The sequence below is a fragment of the Stenella coeruleoalba genome (genome assembly GCF_951394435.1).
Source record: "Stenella coeruleoalba genome assembly, chromosome: 4".
NCBI classification, from domain to species: Eukaryota; Metazoa; Chordata; class Mammalia; order Artiodactyla; family Delphinidae; genus Stenella; species Stenella coeruleoalba.
The window spans coordinates 85,557,550-85,584,302 of NC_137149.1; the positions used below are offsets into that span (position 1 = coordinate 85,557,550).

General features: G+C 36.7%; 1 protein-coding gene and 1 pseudogene across 2 annotated transcripts; both read right to left on the minus strand.

Annotated features, from left to right (window-relative positions):
* Positions 1-275: 275 nt before the first annotated feature.
* Positions 276-23,591, minus strand: TMPRSS11B (transmembrane serine protease 11B; the record flags this gene model as incomplete). The annotated part of the gene is given in 13 exon segments (XM_079919817.1): positions 276-320; positions 324-437; positions 1,075-1,217; positions 1,573-1,832; positions 3,361-3,538; positions 4,348-4,386; positions 5,775-5,935; positions 7,132-7,163; positions 7,168-7,197; positions 7,278-7,393; positions 9,319-9,348; positions 9,351-9,436; positions 23,509-23,591. Coding segments are annotated over 13 exon segments (1,317 nt in total).
* A 206-nt stretch (positions 23,592-23,797) lies between these two features.
* LOC307185504 lies at positions 23,798-24,805 on the minus strand (annotated as a pseudogene). Its single transcript has one exon. The product of its transcript is annotated as an uncharacterized misc_RNA (transcript).
* Positions 24,806-26,753: the final 1,948 nt, after the last annotated feature.

Below are 26,753 nucleotides of genomic sequence, written 5' to 3' on the forward strand. Positions count from 1 at the left end.
AAGGTCTATTCCAAATATAAAGGTAAGATAAATCAGAACTAGGCTATGAATAAAAATATTTTGGCCTTTTTCTTTTCTTTCTGTTTACTATATTAGTTAAATAGATAAATAAATGGATAGTGTTTTAGATAAAATAAAACATTAATCAAGACCTTTATGCATTTGTATATAAGAAAATGATTGGTATACCAACAATCAAAAGAAAAAGATTTTGAAGCAATGGATAAGAGTACCCTATAGTTGTCTTTTTGTTCCATTTCAAAGTTACTTCTCTTTCAGAGTGCAGTCTTGGAGGTAATCCATCCACGATAAGCAGTCACTCAAGTATAGACACCTGGTTTATTCTTTTTCCCACATCCTTCACCCCAGCTTACTATTCCAACAAGGTGCCAGATATTCCTAGAGTTGGCATAAGCTAGTGGTCCACCAGAATCATTCTAGAATAAAAAGAGAAAAAAAATGTGTCTTGTCCTGAAACGTTTCTTTCTATCTCTCCTCTGGAGTTGTCAACAGCCCCTAGGCAGTGAGACAATCCACCCTCTTTGGGCTTAGAACTGTGGGACTCTTGAATTTCTTCAAAACCCGGGGCAACTACAAACCAGAGTATATTACCTACAGCTGGACTGGAGTGGATTGGGAAGACTAGAAGCTGACTTTTTAATGAGTCCAAACTTAACTCTGGAGAAAGTGACTCAGAGGCTCCATGATGAAGCCTCTGAGGAATGCATGACATGTGCACCTGTAAAGCCTCCTGCTGCATCTCCTGATAAGAGAGACGCAAGCATTCTAGTTCTGCAGGTTGCCCAGAAAATAGGGCCAAATTTATTTTATTACCTTGTAACTATGGATTCCTAGACTGAAAACTCCATGAGAACAGGGATTGTGTTCACCACTGCATCTCCAGCTTATGAGCTGGGTTCTGGTACATTAATGAGATTAATAAATGTTTGTTATGTGGATTGAAATAAGAAGGTACTCTGTGAAAATCATTAAGACAAAAAAAGTTATGGTGATAAAAACTTCCATTGAATTAGTACTTGAGAAAAAATGATTTGATAATGTATCTAGAAGTATTTGACAGGCATCAGCTTCTCCTGACATAAATCCAGCACACAGCATTGTATCAGTTGCCAAGCCAGACAATGTATGTGGAGCATTGCAAACTATGTTATCAGTAATCTTCAAAAAAGCCTGCTGAAGTATCACTGGAAGAGAACCTAAGGGCAATAAATTCTGCATATCATGGAGATCTTAACCTTGTTTTTTGAGACAAAGAACGTCTATGGAATAAAGCAGATTCTCTTGGTCACCAAGAGCCAGACCAGTCCCAGGCTAGATTGCTTTCTTTCTAATGTTTATTAGAGCTGGCTGCCTCACACATAAATTCCAAAATTTCCAATTCTTATTCCCAGAGATATTTCAGAAATTGAAGACAACACCATGCCTTTGGTCCCATCACTTGGTTTTCTTTTTAGTATATTTGTGGACTGGTTAATTGTGTGAAAGAATGATTGATTGATTGATTAAATAATTATTCTTATGAAGCTATTACATATTTACAGAAAAACTTACCATTTATATAAAGTGTTCCCCATTCTGTAACTACAACACTGTCATTTTCTGAGAGCTTCATTTTGGCTTCAGAAAAACAAATCCTATGAATGTACTTTGTAAAAGAGACTTCTTCAGCAAGCTGCACAAGGGCAATATCATCATGAACCCCAGCTCTGCTATAATTTTCATGAAAAAGAATGTTTTGGACTTTCTGTGTCATATATAGTTTATTTACTATAGTTACAAAGTTGACAGTCCAATCTTCTGAATTATTTTTCCTGGAGGACACAATTTAATTAAAATACACTCAGTTTGGGGGCCAAAACGGTATTCACAGTGATTATCTTATCACTTTAAGGTGTGAGTTTCCCAAACAACACTATAAAGCACTTAAATTCTTATTTTTAAAATGTCTTTGATGTGGGGATGTCATAAATGCTACAGACACATAAAAATAGTGCTAAGGACTATTACAGCTGTCAGCCTTCTTCAAATCCTCCTAACTAGAGTCACTGATGTCTCCTGCTAGTTCAGCCCCATCTGGTTTCTATGCATTTGAGTTGGGTAGGAATCATGTAAGCAGTCTTAGTGGATGGAGTCCAGAATCACTCATACTGCCATATACCCTGGGCTCCAGGAGCCTGTGGCAGGCTCTGGGCATCCGTCTGCATACATAAACAATTGCAATTTGTTCTCACCCAATCACCCCATTATGTTTACCAAGTCAATGCATCTTGGCTTCTAATTTAGATTTTTCTGACCAGTTTCTCCAGTTCCCCTGAGATTCTTTCTCAGTTTAGGCCCTAAGATCCTATTTAACTATTGTCACTTCCTCAAAATGTCAGGTGCCTTTTTTTTTTTTTTAAGGTTTCAAGACCTTCATGTAACTGTGACCCTCTTCAGTCCTTCTCTCCTTCTGAAATCTTCAGTGACTCCACACATTCATTAGCTGTGTTTCTCCAGTAAGTAAGCATCTTGTCATTTAGAGGTGTCCCCAATGAATAAAACTACATTTTCTAAGCATATTTTCTAATGTTTCCTTTTACAAATCTTCTCTACTTCAAATAGTTCTTTCTGTTTGCTGTCCATAGAATACAACTTGTGTTGCTCCATCTCAACACATTTGAAGAAGGCTATTTTTCCAACCCAAAATGCATATTATTTTTTTCTGATCTACCTACCCCAGTCAATCAAAGCTTATATCTTTAGAGTCTAGATCAAATCTTACAACTGAATACCTCAGCTAGATTGTGTTCTCTTTCTTCACCAAGTTTCCATAGCACGTGCTATCTGTGTTGTACATGTGACACTTACTACACTGTGCTGCCTTATACCTTTAATATATCACGTTTAAATTTCTTCAACTAGATTGTAAACCCCCAGAGGGCAAGACAAATAAGCACTCTGTAACTGGAGTCAGACATACCCAAGTTCACACTCAGTTTCTTTTATTTAAGAGCTGTATGATCTTGGTCAAGTTACATCACCATTTCTAAACCCTAGTTTCCTCATCTTTAAATAGGTTAAAGGATACCTTTCATATGGAATTATTGTTATGATTAAATAAAATGATGTAAGTAAAGTACTTAACGTCAGGCCAAAGCCCCTATTTGGAAAATGTTAATTGCTTCCATTCATTTTTCCCTTAGTTGCCCAATTTAAATGTCTTTGCTGCCCTTCAATTATGTAAGTGGTTGTAAATTTCATATGGTCTTGGCAGAACCTCGAACATTTAGGTTAACCCCACAGACCTCCCAAATAGGCCTGCAACCAGAATCCTGCATTTAGTCAGACTTTCAAACTTACTTAGCAAAGCAGTGAGCTGCAGATAGGAGCCACCTACTGCTGATCAGAGAAACACCACAGTGGTGTTGGCCTTTCCACTGCATGCTTGCCTGCCATGGCCAGGCCCCCGTCAAGGCATTTTCCCCATTCACAATTCGGTTGCCTGCTGTGATACTATTGGTCAGTCGTCCCCCACAACCTGAAGAAAGGATTTATTTATATAAGAGCATGTATCTTTCATTATATTTTTTAAGAAATATATTTTCAAACATTATTTGAAACCCTTCAATGATTGTCCAGCATCTCCTAATCAGTGTTGTTTCTTTCCTGGAATGTACCCTTATCATGATAGCCCATTCCATCCTTGTTTGGGTGACTTTTACTTTTCCTCTTTTCCAGTTTCAAGCATTTTTCAACTACTGATTTTTGTTGTATCTATCTGTTATAACTCTAGTCTCCCCAAGTAGATTGCATAATTCTTGAAGGTGGAGACTTTGCTTCATTAAGGTCTGTATCTTGCATAGCATATGCAATGCTGTCTGTAAAGCCCCATGTAGACAACAGATACTCCATAAATATCCACTGAACGAATGAATACATGTATGTATCACACTGTAGGCCTCATGATACTCTAAAGAGAATTTGCTTAAAAGGTACAGAACTATTATTTACCTTATAATAAATATATTTGGTATAGCCTAGTTTTGCATTTTCTTATTATCCTAAGTTGTTCTTTCTTCCTTCACTTTTTTTTAAAAACTAATTCAGACATGATATTCTTCATGATTCCATTCTTTGGAAACAGTTCTCATTTCACCCTTTTGGACAACCCATTATAAATGGTCAGTGTTTTTCAAAAAGAAATGCCAGATAGATATGTGGTATATCCAATAATTTTGAAAAACTACTATAGATTTCCAACATTAAGTACTTCTAGATCCTTTTTAGCAAAATGATGGGGAACTATCTGTGAATGTGTTAAATTTATAATAAAGTTTCTAAACTTACAGTTATTGGTAAGCATTTCAGCATTAGCCTTGCTGATTTCTGAAATTAAAATAAAAACATAAGGTTGATAAAATATCACCAAGCAATTCTCTTCAGCCCGAGGACTAAATTTCCTAACCCAATTACTCCCAACATTTAACTATTCAGACTAGTTCATGTATTGTCTATCAACCTCTCTCACTTCTACTTGTTATATTTTGGCCATCTCTCCGCATCTCTACCAGGTAGTATAGGAAAAGGGAAAAGGAAATAAAAAAGCAAAGTTCTCAGTTTTATGATGGTTGAAGTAAAATATTTAGTGAAGTAAGAAGCTGACACTCTTACTAAAAACGGCACTGGGCATAATCTTTGGATTTTTTTTTTCCCTATGATAATTCTCATTACTCTGAAATGTAGTTATCTATATTTTAAAGAAAAAAACCCAATTCAAATTACATTTCATTAGACCTATCCTGCTCTTTAGAAGTCATCTCATTACTAAGACTGAATTATGAAATTTTGAGAATTTAACTTAAATTCAAGTCTCTTTTCTATTGGGAATAGGCTTTAGAGAGAAAGAGAAGAGAGAACTAAAAAAAGACACATCAGAAAGTGCTGACTCTGAATCCCTGGGATACAGAGGGGCAGTAACTTGTACAGCCTTCTTTCCCAATGACTACCCACAAAGGAATCGTATCGCTCCTTTCAGAACCTCTACCTCAAACTCACTTCTCATGAGTGGCCCATTGGTGACAGGGACTATGTTCTGAGGCAAAAGAGCTGTAACTGGCAGCTGGCAGCCATCAGAGCTTCTGGATCAACTGTCAGTCTGGAAGAAGCACAAAACTGGGCTCTGGAAACACAAGCTTATCACCTAATAGACCTTTTAACAATGCAATTTAACATTTGAAGAACTTCGTAGGACCTTTGAATGTTTACAAACTTTACTTTCTGTACTGGGGCAAAATCCTATCATTTTCTTCCCTTGTTTTCTAGGGAATTATTTCAGACAGATTTTATCTTTAATAGTATTACTTCCATTCTTCCACAAGAAACAATGAGAACCCCCGTCCTCAACTTCACACTGACTTCTGCAGTCTTCACGCTTAATGATCAAGAAAACCCTGTCTGTTTCCTATAATGAGTTCCTGACAAAAGTAGAAGTAGGAAGGAATAATGCTTCAGTTATTATTTTTCACCCCCTTTCCATCCATTACAGCCAACCCTTCCAAACTCACAAGCATACCTGTAGCTTAACACTTATTTCTGTCACTGTGCAGACAGATTCTATAGCACTGCCTTCTCCACTACCACCTCAATGGTAGGAGTGCCACAGTTGGGAAGACTAGTTTTTCCTAAGCAAATTCCTGAAACTCTTGGTTCATTTTTTTTTCCAGTACTTTTTTTAATAGTCTAGATAGTTAAGTAGTAGAAAATAAGTGAAATACCTATAAGTTTGATGGAAGTGGGAACTGCATTCCAAGATGCCATGTTGTCCTTCAACATCAGATGTAAGATAGCCTTAATTTTAGTCCTCATGCTATTCTTTTTTGCTGGAGGAAACTTGAATGTCAACTGTAACTGTACACTTGAACCATTGGGATAAGAACTAGAAGCAATAGAAATGTTCTAGTGTGTTGTTTCTTGATTTTTTAGATGTTTCATGAACACATTGGATTTGCCACATTTTAATTATTGTATTGCCTTCACATACATATTAAAAAAATACACAGATATTGTCCCAGTATAAATAAAGTGCAATGGTCCCTAAAAATTTAACTGGTTAAGAGGTATTGTTCATGAAAGAGGATATGAACCACAAACTAGAAATCAGAATATTTCAAACACATTTGAGAAACTGAGTACTGACCAACAAATAATTGACTTGAGATTTTATAATAATACAGTAAAAACAAAAGTGTTCTTGTACAGATATTTTCTAATAACTTAATTTTAGAGAAAGAGATAAATGAGAACTTAAATGCAGGGCCAGGAAGCATTCAAAAGATATTGTCTGTAGGTAAGTAGATTGGTTGGTTGGTTGGTTGGCTAGCTGGATTTTTTGTTTTGTTTTGTTTGGAGAGTTCAGACTTCCCCAGAATAGATATTGGCAGTTACCAAATTACAGCTGTCTCTTCTTTTATCACTCATCCCCTATGCCCTGTGATACCTGTCTCCCTGCAGCCCTCACCACTACCACTATCAAGCACACTTACAATACATATTTAGACAAATGTTATCTCAAAAGATTCACTTTTGTTCACAGGCATTACAGTGATGGTAATTATTAAAGAGACCAAAAGAGGATTATTTTAGGAAAGATATGGCCAGATGGGTATGGATGAGAGAAGAGGTGGCTAGTATATAGGTAGCAAAACAATCAGATCAGACTCCTTGTTTTGCATAGTTACAGTTATCTTTTATCATAGAAATCAGTTAGGACTGACTGCCACCAAAAACCTTACAATTCTCCTTCAAGTAGAGATTAAAGATATGTACAGAACACTTCCTACGCTGAATAAAAATTTGTTAAATACAGTGATACTTTAATTTATGGGGAGCTCTTTATCCCTTCCCTCCCTCCCTCCCTTCCTCCCTTCTTTCCTTCCTCCCTTCCTTCCTTCCTTCTTCCCTTCTTTCCTCCCTTCCTTCTCTTTTGCTCCCTCTATCTCTCTTTCTGTTTCTTGCTGTTGTTGTTATTTAAAACTGGAGCTGATATGACATATTACCTACTTCTCATTCCATAAGGTCTTTCTTTTTAATTATTTTTTTATTCCATAAGATCTTGAATGAATTTGTACCTACAGAAGTTTGATGACTTGAGAGTTGATATACTCTGTATACACCAGAATTTTGAAATGCATCAGACATCTGTCAAGAGAAAAAAACAAAGCCACCACATGTTTCAATCAAATTTATAGTAAAATTAGTAAGATAAATCTCTGACTTACCTTAGTCTCAATATATTTTCTCAGATCTTTGCTGACTTGTGAAACTGCTTTTTCACAATTATCATTGTATATGACTCCAGAAATATGAAAATCACCTTGGTAATAGTAAGTCTTTCCTGTGAAATAAAGAAATACTTAGAAAATTTTAAAATAGGAAGTGACCTCAAGTCCCTCCATATCTTTATCTCAAAATTAATATTCAATGGATATACTCAGACAGGGAAATTAATTTACTACCACTTGAATGAGAGATTCCCCTAGCTTTCATCCAACTCTAATTACTGTCAGTATTAACAAAGATTGTGTTAGCTACTAAGCCAGAATCCTAGAGTAAACCCATCTTCCAAAATGACTTCAAACAACCTTTACAACAGAGTTTGAGTGTCTATTTTTACTTCAAGAAGCCCAGTTCAACTAATTTAACTTCAGGAAATATAAGCTCGTCCAGCCTTATATCTGAAATTGTAGATAGTTAATCATATAGAGAAATTCAAGAGTAAATTCTCATCCACACACTTCCTGCTCAAGCCAGGATGCCTGCAGTTCTCCCTTTTGCATCACTCCTTTCCACTAAGTCACTGTTTCCCCAGAAGAAGAAACAATGTTAAATGCAAACTATATTTTGGAAGGATAGCTAATTAAGCTACTGGTCCTCACTAACATGCTGACAGGGCTTCTTTACGAGGGTTTGATTTGGAAAACTCAAGAGCACTATATATAAGGAAATTTTGTGAATAAAGTTATTTTATTTTATTTATTTATTTATTTATTTTGCGGTACGTGGGACTCTCACTGTTGTGGCCTCTCGCGTTGTGGAGCACAGGCTCCGGATGTGCAGGCTCAGTGGCCATGGCTCACGGGCCTGGCTGCTCCGCGGCGTGTGGGATCTTCCCGGACTGGGGCAGACCGGTGTCCCCTGCATCGGCAGGCGGACTCTCAACCACTGCGCCACCAGGGAAGCCCCAATAAAGTTATTTTTTAATGAGTAGAGCCAAGAAGAGGATAGAAAGATTCAGACTACAGAGAGTTCGTGGGTAGACATGGCAGGCAAGAGACTGAACAACCACTATGCTTCTGAAGGATAAGTTTTTAAATTTGAAACTAAGATGGTTGGGGAGAAGCAAAGGAGAAGAGGTTAGTTTGGAAGAGAACTGGAATTTTCATTGAATCAAGCAAAATGTATCCACACTGCATTATTGTATAGGATGATATATTTCAGAGGAGTAAAACAGAAAAATCATGATAAAGTCAATAGAATAATAAAGTATTAAGATGTGGATTTGTGCTCAGCTATGCCACTGAAAAGCCTGTGATATCTAGGAAGTCACTTGACTTTACTGAGCCTCAGTTTCTTGCATATGAGAATAAGGATGATAGTAAAACCTGCCCTCCCAGGCTCAAAGGATTAGTATGAGGATCAATCAGAATAATGGATATCAAATTTCTTTAAAAACATTAAATTGTTACACAGATTTAAGGGTTTACTTTTCTGAAAGGTAAAAATAAGCTGGAAAAACATGCTTTTCTGGATGTAGGGTTATTAAAAATAAGATCAAGTTAGTATGAGCATTCAGCCATTTAACCACTCTTGACTATCCACTATTAGAAGAGTCATTAGTGGATTATCCATTGCTGCTTATCAATTATATCTTAACAACCAATATCGGAAATGAGCCAAGAAGAGTAGGGATCTCCAAAGTTTGAGGTATATTTACTAAAAGATGTACAACTTAACTACAAACCTACTATATAAGCACTTTTATTGACAATGAATATTGGCATCAAAGTATTGAGCATTTCATTCTTGCCCATACTCCCATAACTGTTGATATGACTTATAGACTGGATCAAAGAGGCATCTGATTCCAAAATACTATAAACTTTGGTGTCAAATAATATAAAGTTATTATTTTGAAATAAAGTAGTAAGTAGATGAGAAAGTTTCCATAAAGAAATTTAATATTCCTGTTGTTTCTTGTCAATTTCTAAGAGTTAAAAGAGATTTAGTAGTAAGGGTGAAAATTGAAGTGTCAATACTGACCAACTGCCAGAAAATGGACAATGAGACCAAAGTTACTGCCAAGATTGTCATCACTCCAAGAAAAATAAGGATTGTCATCCACAGTGGCCAAGATCTTCTCTGGGAAGATATGTTGTACCTACGATAGGAGGAAAGTGGCTCAAATCAGATGATAAATATTCTAAATCTGTCTCTCTGCCAACGCATACAACACAATCTATAACTTATGCATCAGGTCTTTATATTAGCTTAAAACATAGACGCCTCAAATGTGTCAAAGAGGATAGACCCTAATGCTCATTCATTTAACAAATCATCCTGGAGTACTATGTTAGCTGCTAGGGATACAACCGTGAGCAAAATAGCATGGTTTGTGTACTCATGTTTATGAGGAGAAATTAATTTGCTTTTTTTATTTATCCAAAGAAAGTTACAAAACATTACATGTGATCTGATTTTATCTTTGCAAACTATAGCCACATCATCTACATGGACATATATAGATTTATAAACACATATATAACATCATTTATATGTTTAATTAAATGTGTAAGAAAACATGATGTCAATTGCAACTTTCCCATGTTAAAAGATTATGGGTAGACTTTTTTCTTTTTGTTTACTTTTTCTTTAACTATACTTCCTAATGTTTTGACAATAAACAAGGATTATTTGTATAACATAATTTAACAGATAAGTTTCATCACCAAAACCAATCAATTAGATTAAAAATAATCAGAAAATATTGTGACTTGGCATCATACAGATAGAGTGGTCTAGGGTTAGAGTTAGGTCATATGACCACCCTTAGTCTAATTTTTATAAGGTTTGGACATTAGTTATTCTTCATATCTTGAAAGACATGATGTCATGAAATAGTCCATTTGGACAAAGAGCTGTAACACACACACACAAATCTGATTTCAAGTTTCAAAATAGCCTCAACTAGCTCTTCAATCTCTTCAATCTCTGCATTATCCTAAATAAAACTTACAAAACAGAAGAGTTTGTAAGCAGTGGATATATTTGGCAAATTAGATATTTCCTATGAGCAGGAGAACATTTTTGTTCTTATCCTTCCAGGACTAATTAACTTTTAGGTAGAGAAGATCCTTTAAAAATGAGTAATAAGGGGCTTCCCTGGTGGCGCAGTGGTTGAGAGTCCGCCTGCCAATGCAGGGGACGCGGGTTCGTGCCCCGGTCCGGGAAGATCCCACATGCCGCGGAGCGGCTGGGCCCGTGAGTCATGGCCGCTGAGCCTGTGTGTCCGGAGCCTGTGCAAAAAAAAAAAAAAAAAAAAAAATGAGTAATAAGTACCTATGCCACACCTGTGCAACTCCACCCAGTCTTATTCCTCTCTGTTCTGTTCTCAGTTCTTAATCCTACTCTTCCTTCTATCTTTTGATGACTTGTTAATTAATGTTTCCCTGAGCCAACATTGTCAAAGGTCTTCAAAGAAACTCCCCACATTCCATGTATGCTTTTATACTGGAATTCATTTGTTTAATCTCATCATCTTATACTAGATAAATCACACTTTAAAAGGAGTATACAATTAAAGTAAATAATAACAATATTTATAACCTTATTAATATCTGATCATATGTGTCTTCTAATGAGTAGAAAAATTTACTGTGATAGTGAATTCTCAAATTTGTTTTGGATTAGCTGGTTGTAACTTAGCCTGGTAGCTTAGTCTTTCTGAGACATGAATATTAGTTTGAGGGACTCAAACACTATGTAGCCTAAATTATGTACATAGTACAGAAAGTAGCTGAGATGGTTTCTATACAAATAATCACTATATTACAGTTTATAAAATGCCTTTCTTGGAAGACCCCTTTTAGATGTTCTTGAAAGTTCTAAAGAATACATATTGTTGACTATAGCACTGATATTGTTTTTTCCCCTTCATTGTGAATTTCTTCCTGTCAAAAACAATTAAGGAGATTTTTTATATCTAAAAGATCACAAGAGTTTATGATTTATTCAATTTCTCCTCTAGTAAATAGGATGTATAGACTCTAAAAATTATTATTTTTTAATAATAGCTGAAATTGTTAAAATCATGTTCTAAATATCCAAAAAAGTCCATTCACGAAACAATTTACTCTCTCATCTATCAAAAAAATTTTGGGCCATAATTTTTTTTTTTTTTTTTTTTTTATGGTACGCGGGCCTCTCACTGTTGTGGCCTCTCCCGTTGCGGAGCACAGGCTCCTGAGGTGCAGGCTCAGCAGCCATGGCTCAGGGGCCCAGCCGCTCCGCGGCATGTGGGATCTTCCCAGACCGGGCACGAACCCGTATCCCCTGCATTGGCAGGCGGACTCTCAACCACTGCGCCGCCAGGGAAGCCCCATAATATTTTTTAAAGGTAGGAATTTGAGTCCTTGGATGAACCCCTCTTTTAACAAAGAGAATAGGTTAAAAATTAATCTTCAATGAATTTAACCAACTCCATATGCTTAACTAAACTATACCTGACTCACTTTTGGATTTAATTTACTTCAAAGAAGGGCTCATTGTTATTCTGGTATAATCAACCATTCACCTTAATCAAATTACAATAATGTTAAAAAATGATGGTAACTACATTATTCACAATTTTTTTTTTTTTTTCAGTACGCGGGCCTCTCACTGTTGTGGCCTCTCCCGTTGCGGAGCACAGGCTCCGGACGCGCAGGCCCAGCGGCCGTGGCTCGCAGGCCCAGCCGCTCCGCGGCATGTGGGATCTTCCCGGACCAGGGCACGAACCCGTGTCCCCTGCATCGGCAGGCGGACTTTCAACCACTGCGCCACCAGGGAAGCCCCACAATTTTAAAACATCAATCTCACTGTAATTTATCTCCTACAGCCCATACCAGGTATCATTTCCTAGATTAGACTTCCCTATAGCCACATTCTGATACTGCATTAGCAGTTAAACTGCAAAGTATTACAAACAGTAGTTTTAATTTATTAAAACTTCATTTCCAACCATTTGAATTGGATTAACCTGATTTCTGTTATACAGTGAAAAGTGTTAAAAAAAATTCCAAAACAAAATTCCTCAAATTCTGTAAAGATAAACCTTTTTTTTTTTTCATAGAGGACTTTAAATTATTAGGGAGAGGCTTGTGAATAAGGAACAAAGAAACTAATGATCAAATGAAGCAAATGGCCTCCACCACCAACTTTCTTCTGGAACTCGAGGAAAGCCAAGAGTCGGTGGAAAGGAACTCACTTGAAAATCTATTAAGTTTTGTGGGCCCACTGCAGTTTGTCAAGTGCTAATTTAGGATCTGTGTTGTAAAGTACATTATTCTAAAAATCTATAATGGCATTCAGGTTTTTAAATTATTTCTAAAAATCATTCAAGCTAGAAAATATGGTTTTAATTACACTATTAGAGAACAAAAATGGTAGTATTCTTATGAGTGATTATTTTTAAAAAGTAAACAAAATTTTGCTGAACTTTGATTATTCTTTTTCCAAATTTCTGAAACTTTCCCAGAGACTTTACAGGGCCTCTAGACCTCAGAAATAATAGCATGGGTCCAGAAATAAAAATCTAAATTATAAAAAGCAACCAATTAACAAAAAACTAGAAAATACTCTGTAGCAACCTGTTAGCTTTTATAGACTTAATCTCCCAAATAAAATACCATTTACCTAAATATAATGTTCTGATTGTGGTGGTGATGTCAGGGACAAGGGTAGTGATTGATGATGGCAATGATGATAGTGGTAATAAAAATAAGGGCCTTCTGGTGTAGCTTTTAAGATGATCAGTGTTTCACAGGTTTATGTGCTACATCCAGTGTTGGTTGGTTTGTTTTTATGGGCTGGCTGAAATATAGAGAACAAATAAGATGAAACTTGTCCAATTAGTGTTAATGACTGTCGTATTTCTATGGTTTCAAGATAGGAGTCATCCAGGGGGTGACAAACTTCCTTGACTTGGCTATTTAGAAAAAGTAATAGCCTAGTCTTGGACTAGTCACTTAAAATGCACACCCAAGAAACAGCTTTGTGGTAAATCAGGATAATCCTAACTCTTGTGTTTGACCAATTCCGTCATTCTGGCTTCTTCCTCCTCAACTGAAACCATCTGTAACTATGTAGAAGTTTCTGACAAAAGACTTTCCACAAAGTACCGATTTTAACATAACTAATATTGCCATCATTTTGATATAATGAAATTCTATTTAATTGCAGTTTATATTTTCATTTCCCTAATTACCAGTGAGAATGATCATTGTGATCATTATTTTACATATTTCACTTTTCAGCCATGCTGCAACCCCAATTTTTGTGTTCTGACTCTTAAAGCCAGTGAGACTGTGGCTTTCTGCTTAACTTTTTAGCTCCTCTACATCACCTGGACTGGCCAGTGCCCTCTGGCAAGAAACCATATGTATGTAAACCTTACCCAGTACAGTCCCTTCCCTTCATGAATTGACTCTGAGACAGTTTTTATCAGTTTTTTGTCACTCTGTACTGCCTTCATATGGTTTTTATATTTTTTCCAAAGTTTATAGCTATTAACTCTAGAAGGGCTTGATATAAGAAATTTCACCATTGCTGGAAGTGGAACTAGTTATTGGTAACTTTTAAAAAACAGAATTTCTTAATTTTAGTTTAAAATTTGTCAATATTTCCTTTCAAGGTTAGTATTTTATGTGTATATATGTGTAGTTTGTTGAAGAATTCCTTGCCTTTTATAAAGATATACCTGTATGTTTTATTTTAAAAACTTTAATGTGTTACCACCTGCATTTAAGTCACCAATTCACATTGCATTCATTTGTGTGTATATTATGAAGTAGGAGTAAAGGTGCATTTTTTTCCATATGACTATTAATTGACCCTGTACATCTTATTGAAATCATGCATGTGCAATTCTTTATCTACTGCCCTGCAAAGTCACCTCTGTTATAAATCAAGTATAAATCAAATGCAGGTCTCTTTCTGAATTTTTTATTGTTTCTTTGATTTATTTTTTTATTACTGTGCCATATCACACCACCTTGATTATTGAAGTTATAGAATGTCTTGTGTCAACTTAAAGAAAAACACACAACATAAGAGTTGTGAGTTTAAGTTGTATTCAAGGTCTTACTGAGGACTAGCCACTCAGTTAGCTCTGAGGAAACTGCTGCAAAGAGGTAGGGGAGAAACCAGTTTATATATGATTTTTGGCTGGGAAATACATGCAATCAAGCATACATCTTGGTAAAAGTGTACTGCTATCACAAAGAACAGATATCTCATCAGTGATTTTAGTGCTTTTCTATGTATGGGAAGATGCAGGAATCCGGGGTTATTAAAATTCTTCTGGAGATGTTTATCTAGACAGCCTTATCCTGTCATCCTCTTAATTTCTTCTCAGATTGCAGTAGGTCAGCGGATGTAGTGGGTTATGACTTAATCCTTGTAGAAAACACTTGTTTTTCTCTGTTCACACTTGATATCTGGTATGTAAGCCCATATTTGTTTTCCTTTTTCAAAATTATTTTGGCTATTTTTAGCCCATTGCCTTTACTTATAAATTTTAACATTGACTGATCAATTTCCAAAAAGAAATCTCTAGACTTTTGTTGATATAGCATTGAACCTATAGATCAATTGGGGAAGAATTGACTTCTTAATATATTGAAGCTTCCAATCTGTGAACTTGGTACAGTCTTTCATTTATTTAGATTTTCTTTAATTTCTCTCAATAGTGTTTCACAAGTGTCTGAATAGAAGTCTTATACATGTTCTCCTAAGTTCAGTCTCATGTATTTGATTTATTCTATCCTGGTGTAAATGGTATTATTCCTTAAATTTCATGTTATATTTATTGCTGACATATAGAATACAATTGACTTTTGTCTATTGACCTTGTATTGAGAAAACTTAATTCATTTATTAATTTTATTTTTTCTATTTGTGTATATATATATATATTTTTAATTTATTTATTTATTTTTGTATGTGTTGGGTCTTCCTTGCTTCACGCGGGCTTTCTCTAGTTGCGTCGAGCGGGGGCTGCTCTTCGTTGCAGTGTGCGGGCTTCTCATTGCTCTGGCTTCTCTTGTTGCAGAGCATGGGCTCTAGGCCCGTGGGCTTCAGTAGTTGTGGCTCACAGGCTCTAGAGAGCAGGTCAGTAGTTGTGGCGCACGTGCCCAGTTGCTCCACGGCATGTGGGATCTTCCCGGACCAGGGCTCAAACCCGTGTCCCCTGCATTGGCAGGCAGATTCTTAACCACTGCACCACAGGGAAGCCCTCTATTTGTATATTATTTTAGATTTTTAGCATACATCTACATCTTCAAATAAAAACAGTATTATTACTTCCTTTTCATCGATTATATTTTCTTTTTTTTTTTGGTTGCTTGGTTGATTGATTGCCTTACACCATAGAACTCTAGTACACTGTTGAATAGAAAGGGTTGATAGCTGGCATCCTTCTCTTGTTCCTAATTTCAGGGAAAAGCTTTCAGTATTTCACCATTAAATAGGATGTTTGCTGTCATTTTATCAGATTAAAGAAGTTTTCTTTTACTTTTAGTTTGCTAATTTTTATAATAAATGAATTTTGAATTTGACCAAATGCTTTTTTTTGCATTTATTGAGATAATCATATCATTTTTCTACTTTTATCTGACCAATATTGTGAATTACATTGATTGATATTTAAATGTTAAACCAACCTTGTATTTCTAGAATAACCCCAACTTGATTGCAAATAAAATATGATACATTTTGTGTGTCACTGGGTTTCATATCTTATTTTGTTTAGGATTTTTGCGTCCATGCTTCTGAAAAAGAATGACATAATTTTATTGTCTTTTAATGTCATTGTTAAGTTTTGTAATCAAGGTTATGTTGGCCTTATAAAACAAATTGGAAAGTATTTTATTGCAAATAAAATTTTAAATTTATATCAAGTGAAAAAATTCCTAGAAAAAAATTCAAGTCTCCAAAACTGACGTAATCACCACTGTAAGAAATGCTACCTGCCCTTCAAGCATACCACCTTTGGACTTTGCACAAAGTCAAAATAAACTAACTCCCTGAGATTCAGAAATTTATTGGGTTGGCCAAAAATTACCTATAGTTTTTAAGTAAAAATAAAAGGCACATTTTAAATTTTCACCAAGAACTTTATTGAACAACATATTCACCCTTTGTTCCACTACCTTCTGCCATTTTTCAGGCAACTTCATAACTCCATCTTCCTAAAACTTCTTATCTTTTTGAGCAAAGAACTGTTCCAGGTGCCTTTTACAGTCTTCCAGGGAATTGAAATTTTTTCCATTAAGAGAATTTTGTAAAGACCAAAATAAAAGGAAATCTGAACGTGCACCAAAATAAATGGAAATCTGAAGGTGCAATGTCTGGTGAATACGGCGGATGAATCAGAACTTCCCACCCAAACTCTGTTTTTGCCTGGTCATCCAAGAAACATGTGGTCTTGCAATATCCTGATGGAAGATTATGCGTTCTCTGTTGACTAATTCTGGATGCTTTTCGTAGAGTGCTGCTTTCAGTTGGTCTAATTGGAAGCAGTACTTGCTGGAATTAATCATTTGGTTTCCCGGAAGGAGCTCATAATAGAGGACTCCCTTCCAATCCTACCATATACACAACATCACCTTCTTTGGATGAAGACTGGTCTTTGGTGTGGTTGTTGGTGGTTCATTTCGCTTGCCCCATGATCTCTTCCATTCCACATTATTGTACAGTATCCACTTTTCATCACCTGTCACAATTTGCTTTAAAAACGGAACGTTTTCATTACGTTTAAGTAAAGAATCGAATGAGGAAATACGGTCAAGAAGGTTTTTTTCACTTAACTTATGTGGAACCCAAACATCAAAGCGATTAACATAACTGAGCTAATACAAATGGTTTTCAAGGCTTGATTTGGATGTTTTGAGTATGTCGGCTATCTCCCACATGGTATAATGTTGATTGCTCTCAATTAATGTCTCGATTTGATTGCTATCAACTTCAGCTGGTCTACCTGACCGTGGAGCATTGTCCAGCGAGAAATCTCCAGCACAAAACTTCACAAACCACTTTTGACACATTCGATCAGTCACAGCACCTTCTCCATACACTGCACAAATCTTTTTTTGTGTTTTGGTTGTGTTTTTACCTTTCTTGAAATAATAAAGCATAATATGCCAAAAATGTTGCTTTTTTTCTTCCATCTTCAATATTAAAATGGCTACACAAAAATTCACCAATTTTGAAGTCTTTTTTTAAATGCACGCTGATATGACAGCTGTCACATACAATCTAACAAAACTGTTTTGAGTGAAGTTAAAGACAACTAAGTGCTACTAGAGCCATCTTATGGAAAAAACCAAATGAACCTTTTGGCCAACCCAATATTTGTTGAAACAGCTAATAGAAATATGATCCGTGACTCATAGAGATGTTATATGACATTTACTGTCAATTTATCTTTTTAAAACAAGACTTAAAGATTTGAAGCTGATGTATATAAAATATTTATATTAGATATCAATCATTTCATATTCATCTTTTTTCTTTTGATTTGCTTCTAATGTCAAAAATAGCAACTACCGAATGATGTGGTTCTTCAACTTTCCACGGATAAACAGTGTTGCTGCTGAAACAGTATAAGCCTTTCTTCCATCTTGAACAAAGCCTAAAATTTCAGTACTTATGCACTTTTTCTCCCCTTGGTCCCATAACCACAAAAGTCCTGTCAATTGTAATGGAAAATCACAATATGTCATGCTATATATTAATGATCTGGTTGAACTCATCATAAATGAGTATATTATAGAATGCACATGTGTTCCAATACATTTCCCATAGGCTGCATGTCCCAGTTTCAATTCAGTTATGAAGTCTCAGTGTCTTAACAAACTTGGATAAGAATTAATGAAATGCTCTGTAGCAGCTGGAATTATCCATCTCATGACAGCACTTCCTCTTCCTGGGTTTATATTTCCCCCCAAATATTATCATGACATTTGCATCCAAATACATTTCTTTTCAAAATTTTCAAAATCCTTCAAAGCCACCTTAAACCTTTCTACCAAATCTTCTGCAATAACTCTGGTCCACATTAATTTTAATATTTTCTGTCATAAAATTGCACATACCTCACAACAACTAATTACTATTTATTGTTCTATTTGTGCCATACTTGTTTCCCCAAGAAGATGATAAGATCCTAAAGTGCAGGGTTTATGTATTTTACTAATTTTTCATACATTCCACGTTCTCAATAAGCACTTACAGGTTCATTGTCTGGAACAGGAAGCAAGTACCTCTTCTTTCTCTTTATTGCTTGTTTATTCCTACATAGTATTTGGCTCTTATAGTATTTTCTTTTGCATTTACAATAATATTTGGTTTAGCTCATCTAGTGAGGTAACAGTGGCCTTTTTCAGGACACTGTTTCTTAATAAGCATACTTCTAACAGAACCTGTTTCTCAAAATAGCAAAACCAGAAGCTCAGTTTTATCAATAGTCGATCATGATCCAGATCTAGGGAATTACTTCATATTTATCAAACTCATGGTGTATTTTTTTGACCAAGATGTCATGTAGTTAACTTAGAATGGGAGCTACAGTATTCCCTATCTATAGAATGCATGAGTCCATCACTAGGAAGCTACCTTCATATTCTCAAGTAACCTGGGTAACCTATTAACCTAGTCAATAGGTCTGTTAGTCAATAAGTGATGTAGGACTTCCCTGGTGGTCCAGTGGTTAAGACTCCGTGCCTCCAATGCAAGGGGCGTGGGTTCAATCCCTGGTCAGGGAGCTAAGATCCCACATGCCCTGAAGCATGGCCAAAATTTTTTTAAAAAGTTAAAAAGTGATGTATATGTATCAAATTCAAATATTCTGATACTTGAGTGCCCGCCCACTTCCTATAAATCCTCTAGATTAAAACACCGTTTCTTGTGCATTGGTAATTTTTTTTGCTAAAACTATAACTTCATTATGTACTCTGTTCAGACTAAGGAAAGTTGAAAGAATATTGACTTTCCTTGCCAACCCTTGTAACATAGTGAACTGAAGTCTAACATTAATAAAAAGACTGTAAGAGACCAAGCTGCTGTTCAATAGGTTTCAGTCTTTTGTAAGATGAATTACATTCCTAGGTACTAAGAGTACTTACAAATGAAACTGTGTGCAGCATTATAGCTAATGTTTATGAAATTTTGATGAATCATAAGATGAGAGGAATACAAGAGTGGAGATAACACAGTTTATTTTTTTATTGGAGTATAATTGCTTCACAATACTGTGTTAGTTTCTGTTGTACAACAAAGTGAATCAGCCATATGCATACATATATCCCCATATCCCCTCCCTCTTGAGCCTCCCTCCCACCCTCCCTATCCCACCCCTCTAGGTCTTCTCAAAGAGAAAAGTTGTTATTGAAAATCATTTGCCACTGAGTTTGACAAAATTCTGGGTAAAAAAAAAAATCAAGGATAAATTATTAAAAGTATGTCTTGAGCAAATCTAAAAACTGGAAGCAATCATTACTTGAAGACTATATTGATTCACTTAAAATAATTGTTGTGAGATTAACTTTATACCACTTTTAGATTAGGAGAATAGGGCAATGTGGTAGACAGAGGTACTTAGAACTCTTACTGTTTTCATCATCATCTTAATAATTATTATCATCACTAATATGACAAAGATAATAGCTGCCATTCATTGAAGGTATACTATCAGTCTTATATTGCATCTTCCAAGCTTCTATATACCTTTCATATTAATTTTTTCAACAATTCTATGAGATAAATTTTGCCACTCCCATTTTACAAATGAGGAAATTGAACTTCAAGGAGTTTGTTACTTGTCAAAGATCACCCAGATAGTGAGTAGTGAAATCAAGATTAATTTTTTAAAAATATATGGGACTGACATGGAAGCAACCTAAATGTCCATTGACAGAGGAATAGATAAAGAAGATGTGGTACATAGATATAATGGAATATTACTCAGCCATAAAAAAACAAAATAATGCCATTTGCTGCAACATGGATGAACCTAGAGATTGTAATACTGAGTGAAGTAAATCAGACAGAGAAAGAAATATCATATGATATCACTTATATGTGGAATCTTAAAAAAAATGGAACAAATGAACTTATTTACAAAACAGAAATGGAGTCACAGAAGTAGAAACCAAATTTATGGTTACTATGGGTGAAGGGGGATGAGGAATAAATTGGGAGATTGAGACTAACATGTACATACTACTATATATAAAATACATAACTAATAAGGACCTAGTGTACAGCACAGGGAACTCTACTCAATACTCTGTAATGACCTATATGGGAAAATAATCTAAGAAAGAGTGGATATATGTATAACTGATTCACTTTGCTGTACACCTGAAACTAACACAACATTGTAAATCAACTATACTCCAATAAAATTTTTTTTAAAATACATGGGTCTGGGACTTCCCTGACGGTCCAGTAGTTAAGACTTCGCCTTCCAATGCAGGGAGTGCGGGTTCGAGACCTGGTCGGGGAGCTAAGATCCCACATGCCTCGGGGCCAAAAAAACAAAACATAAAACAGAAGCAAACAAATTCAATAAACACTTTAAAAAAAAAATACATGGGTCTGGCATTTCCTGTAATGATGGACTAAGGAATTCAGTCCAACACTTCTGATAATTATAGTAGGAAAGATGGGTAAAATAAATAGTTAGAAATTCTGTTGACGAGGTCATAGAGATAACAAGATAAAAATTTCAGGGCCAAGATCTCGGCGAAGATAAACTCAAAGAAGTTGGGCTAGCCTGCCATTTGGAGCTGCTATTTCTGAAAAGTATGCTAAAGCTGAGTAAGGCATCTGACAATATCAGGGCAACAGCATAAAAAATTGGAATCCAGGGCCCACACTGGGTAAGGGTGGTTGATAAACCCAACATGCTTTGAGTTGGGTTCCTGAAAGGCAATTTGCTAAATGAAAGTATATGCCCAATGACTGAATTGGATATCTCTATGAAAAACAATAATGATACTTGGTCCCTTCATGGCATTCTACTATAGGAGGATCATAGATCTTAATGTAAAAGGAAAAATAATAAAGTTTTAGAAGATAATTTAGGAAATAGTCTTAATGATTGTGAAGACAGCAAAGTTTTCACACAATGAAAAAAAAGTATTACCACAAAATACCATACCTTGTGGTATTTTTACATAATAAAACATTCCACAGCATTTTAAGTAAAAGAACTTCAGATGCGTGCAGAAACATAGATAATTCTCACAAATGAAAAGTTACAAAATAATATATACCTTATGATTTCATTTCTGTAATATTCAAACACAATTAGATGTAGAGTATAGAGTTAGAAGTCTAGGTTACTGTTTTCTGGGATGCTGACAGTGTACTATTTCTTGACTACGTGGTAATTACATGGCTATTCACTCTGTGACAATGTATTGATCTGTACCTTTGTTTCCTGTGTTCTTTTCTGTGTTATATTTCACAGCAAAATTTCTAAAAAATTAATATGTAAGCTATTCAAAAGGAAATTATTTCTGTATGAAAGCAAAATAAAGAGCCTGTCAACAATATGTACTGAAAACTTACTACACTGCCGAGCACCTTGCAAGGTGCTGTGAAGGTAGATATGAAAGATGCAGAAAAGAATGCATCTGCGATCTAAAGAGGTTAGATGTGATAAGAAATTTAATATACCTGAAACATATGTGAATATTGTTATTATAATAACTAAATGACTTTTTCCAAGAAAACTTGTCAAGAGTTACACATTTCAGTGCACTCCATTTTCAGATGGAGTTTTCATAAGAAGAAAATGAGTACCCATTATTTACATAGCTAAATGTGTAAAATTTTAAATATACTGCTGGTATTTAAAACCCCTACTCTCAAATTTTTTTTTTTAGTTGGAGTATAATTGCTTTACAATGTTGTGTTAGTTTCTGCTGTACAGTGAAGTGAATCAGCTGTATATATACCTATATCCCCTCCCTCTTGGACCTCCTTGGTCCCCCCATCCCACCCACCTAGGTTGTCACAGAGCACCGAGCTGAGCTTCCTGTGCTTTATAGCATGTTCCCACTAGGTAACTATTTTACACATGGTAGTGTATATATGTCAATCCTAATCTCCCAATTCGCGCCACCCTCCCCTTACCCCACTGTGTCCACATGTCCATTCTCTATGTCTACATCTCTATTCCTGCCCTGCAAATAGGTTCATCTGTACCATTTTTCTAGATTCCACATATATGCGTTAATATACTATACTTGTTTTTCTCTTTCTGGCTTACTTCACTCTGTATGACAGACTCTAGATCCATCCACATCTCTACAAATGACCCAATTTCATTCCATTTTATGGCTGAGTAATATTTCATTGTATATATGTACCACATCTTCTTTATCCATTCATCTGTCATTGGACATTTAGGTTGTTTCCATGTCCTGGCTATTGTAAAATCTTTATAACTATAAATATATTTATGTGATAAATGTGATTTTGTTCGTATAATTAAACATTACAAATTTATCCTTAGCAAATACTTTCCAAATTACTGGGGAAAGAACTACTGAAGTTGTAGATACTACATATTTTCTTATGGTTTGCAAAATATTTTTAGTGTCCTGAAAATACTAATATTTTATACTACTTCACCTGAGTATTTTTAAGAATGCAATCACAAAGAGCAATTGAATTCTTTTATCATAGTTTTTAAGTATAGATATTCTAATTTTCCCCTCAGAATTTTTCCACCTGGACCAGTAAGTCTTCTTTCCTGGCTGAAATTCTGATTTGCAGATTAGTAGCACCATCTAGAATTCTACCTACATATATAGTACTGACTGTACAATAAAAGCCAAAAAACAATGTACACGTTGCCAAGGTAACCTGCACGACCACCATGAATACCAACACAACGGGGGGCTTCTGTGATGACCCGACAGAGATGGCTCTCAGCTTACCAGTTTCAGAGAGAAAGGGAGACGTGTGTGTGTGTGTGTATGTGTGTGTGTGTGTGTGTGTGTGTTGTGTGTGCACGCACATGAGTACACATGGAAAGAACCATTTTGGGTATTTGGCCCTAGAGGTCAGAAGAGGACTCAAGCAGGAGAGCAGGACCAGGCTCACAGGAACGGCAATTGCATAAAAGCACACCCTTTCCTGTGGGACCCTGCAGGTCAACAGGTTAGGGCAGGAGCAGGCCACCAGATCGGCCCCAGGTCACCTGTGGAACTGGAAAACATGCTCCCAGTCTGGGGCTGTACCACCTCCTGGAGCCCCCGGCTCATCCCTGCTGGCTTTGCCACTAAACTGACTCTCAGGAACTAGAAATATTGAAGATTTCTAGCCAGAAAACTGGAGGGCATCTTTATAAGCACGACCCCAAACGAACAACACTCCTGCAGCCGGAACTCTGCCGCCAGGGCAATTACTGCCTTCACCTTCGAAGCCTGCCCCTGAGTGAGGAATTTCTTTCCTACCGATCCTCCTTGGGCTAAAAAAATGACAGAAGTGAGTTGGATGCGATACAAGTCACAGGGCAGAGCTTCGGTGGCCCTGCGTATCGGGAGGAGTTGAAGCTGGAGCGGCTCCTGTGACTGCGGCGGCCAGGGGACCTGCGCCGAGGGGAACGCGACCTTCTCCTCATCCGTGGGGGTGACCTGCGCCACATGGGAGGCGGTGGCAGCATTATCCTGGGAGGGTTGAATCGCCGGGGGGCTGGGGGAGGGGGTTGGCCGAGGCCAGGGGGCCAGCACAGCCGTGGCAGTGATCTCCTGGCCATCGATGTGTCCTCCGTCCATGTCCATGTGCTTCAGCGCCTTCTCTGCCTCATCTGGATTCTCAAACTACACATATGCGTAGCCTTTAGACAGATGCGGGTGCATCCTTTCTACAGGCACGTCAATCATTTTAATTTTCCCATAGGTGGAGAATATCTCCATGATGTGATCCTTGGTCACATTCCTGGTGAGCCTTCCAATGTGCACTTTGGTAGGTTTAGGCAAAGGGCTCTGCCTTTTCCTTTCCTTTTCATCTCTTTTGGGTGGTTTGGATTTGGAGCGGGAACCCGCCTCTTGTCCTGCCTGCGCCGAGAAGGACTCGGAGAGCCAGGGGAGCTGCCGGAGCTGGAGCTGCGGGATGAGCTGGAACTTCCTGAGCGGCTCGATGCTGAAGATGAGCTGGAGCCGCTGCTGGAGCCTGTGCTGGTGCTGGAGCCCGAGCTGGAAGTCGAGCTGGACCGAAACCTGGTGCTGCTGCTACCACTGGAAGTGCTGCGCCTCTTTCGAGTTTTATCCCTGCCACGATCCTTCTCGCTCGACTCCTTGGTGGCCCCCTTATCTTTAGAGCGATCCTTGGACTGCTTATCAGAGCGGTCTTTGCATTTGGTAGGAGAAGGAGCCCTAGTGCTGGACTTTTTATTCTTTTCTTTGACTCCTAGCAAGCTCTTCTTTTTCACTCCTGATAAATGCATTCTCCCCTTCTGAGGTGTTCAAAGCAGCAGTGGCGGCCTCACTTATCTGAACCCTCACTTCTAACTTGAGTCTGAGAAACGATCCCTAATCAATTGCAATTTACGCCAAAATGCAGCAAGTCCCCAGTCCAGGCGCCGGGCTGTGAGCACTTACAGGGTAGGGCTCGGCGTTGCCGTCCTGGGTCTCCCCGGCGAGAGGGCCGCGAGGGCGGAGGCCGAGTTCCCGGCTGCCCCGAATTCCGGGGGGCCTCACTGGGCCTGCTGCAGAGCGGACCTAAAAAAGTACATTTAAAAAAAATTTTATTTTATATTGGACTACAGTTGATTTACAATGTTGTGTTAGTTTCAGGCATACAGCAAAGTGATTCAGTTATACATATATCTATTCTTTTTCAAATTCTTTTCCCATTTAGGTTATTACAGAATACTGAGTTCCCTGTGCCATAGAGCAGGCTCTTGATTGTTAACTATCTTAAATATAGTAGTGTGTATTCACACAATCCCAAACTCCCAATTTATCCCTCCTCCCCACCTTTCCCTTTTAGTAACCATGTTTGTTTTTTCTAAGTCTGTGAGTTTGCTTCTGTTTTGTAAATAAGTTCATTTGTATCATTTTTTTATTCCACATACAAGCAATATCATATAATATTTGTCTTTCTCTGTCTGACTTACTTCACTTAGTATGATAATCTCCAGGTCCATCCATACTGCTGCAAATGACATTATTTCATTATTTTTAATGGGTTAGTAATATTCCATTGTGTATATGTCCCACATCTTCTTTATCCATTCATCTGTCAATGGACATTTAGGTTGCTTCCATGTTTTGGCTATTGTAAACAGCACTGCAATGAATATTGGGGTGCATGTATCCTTTTGAACCATAGTTTTCTCTGGATATATGCCCAGGAGTGGGATTGTTAGATCATATGGTAGCTCTATTTTTAGTTTTTTAAGTAACCTCCCTACTGTTCTCCATAGTAGCTCTACTAATTTACATTCCCACAACAGTGTAAGAGGGTTCCCTTTTCTCCACACCCTCTCCAGCATTTATTGTTTGTAGACTTTTTGATGATGGCCATTCTGACTGGTGTGAAGTGGTATCTCATTGTAGTTTTGATTTGCATTTCTCTAATAATTAGCGATGTTGAGCATCTTTTCATGTGCCTCTTGGCCATCTGTATGTCTTCTTTGGAGTAATGTCTGTTTAGATTTTTAAAAAATCCATTTTTAATGGCACCCTGAGTGCAATTTATTTAATACTGTCCTCATATTTATTTTTAAATATAAAATTACTTTTTAGTGTTAATTATATTAATAATATTGTACATTAAATCTCTAGTACTTATTTGTCTTATAACTGGCACCTTGATCTTGGGCTTCTCAACCTCCAGAACTGCAAGAAACACATTTCTGTTGTTTATTAGTCACCCAATCCAGGGTATGGCGGCTTCATTTTGCAGGAAGAAACCTGAACATCAGTAATGTTTGTTAATTTACACCACCAGAGTGCTAGAACTAACAAGAGAAATATTCTAGAGTTAAAAAACATTATTGCTGCACTGGCTTTCTGCTGAAAGTTGTTTCTTTGAAAATGTTTTGTGAATTTCTTGAACGTCACAGAATTTAATTATTAAATTCCCTATTTTTACATGAAAAGATATTAAGATAATAACACTATTATTAAGATATAGTCTTATTGTATTTGAACATATAATTGGTCCTGCAAAGTTTCTAAGTGTGTAAGTACATAGGATGATGCACCAGGAACAGTGGTAAATGTAAAATTTGTACACCAAAGGAGGTTAGGGTTGACAATCGATGTGTGTTTGCATAGTACTTTATATAAGATTGAGAAAAAAATGGGAAGATACAATGAAAATTAGGTTCACACAAAAACCTACACACCCACATACAAATGTTATAGTAACTTTATTCATAGTAGCCAAAAACTATAAACAACTTGAATGCCCTTCAA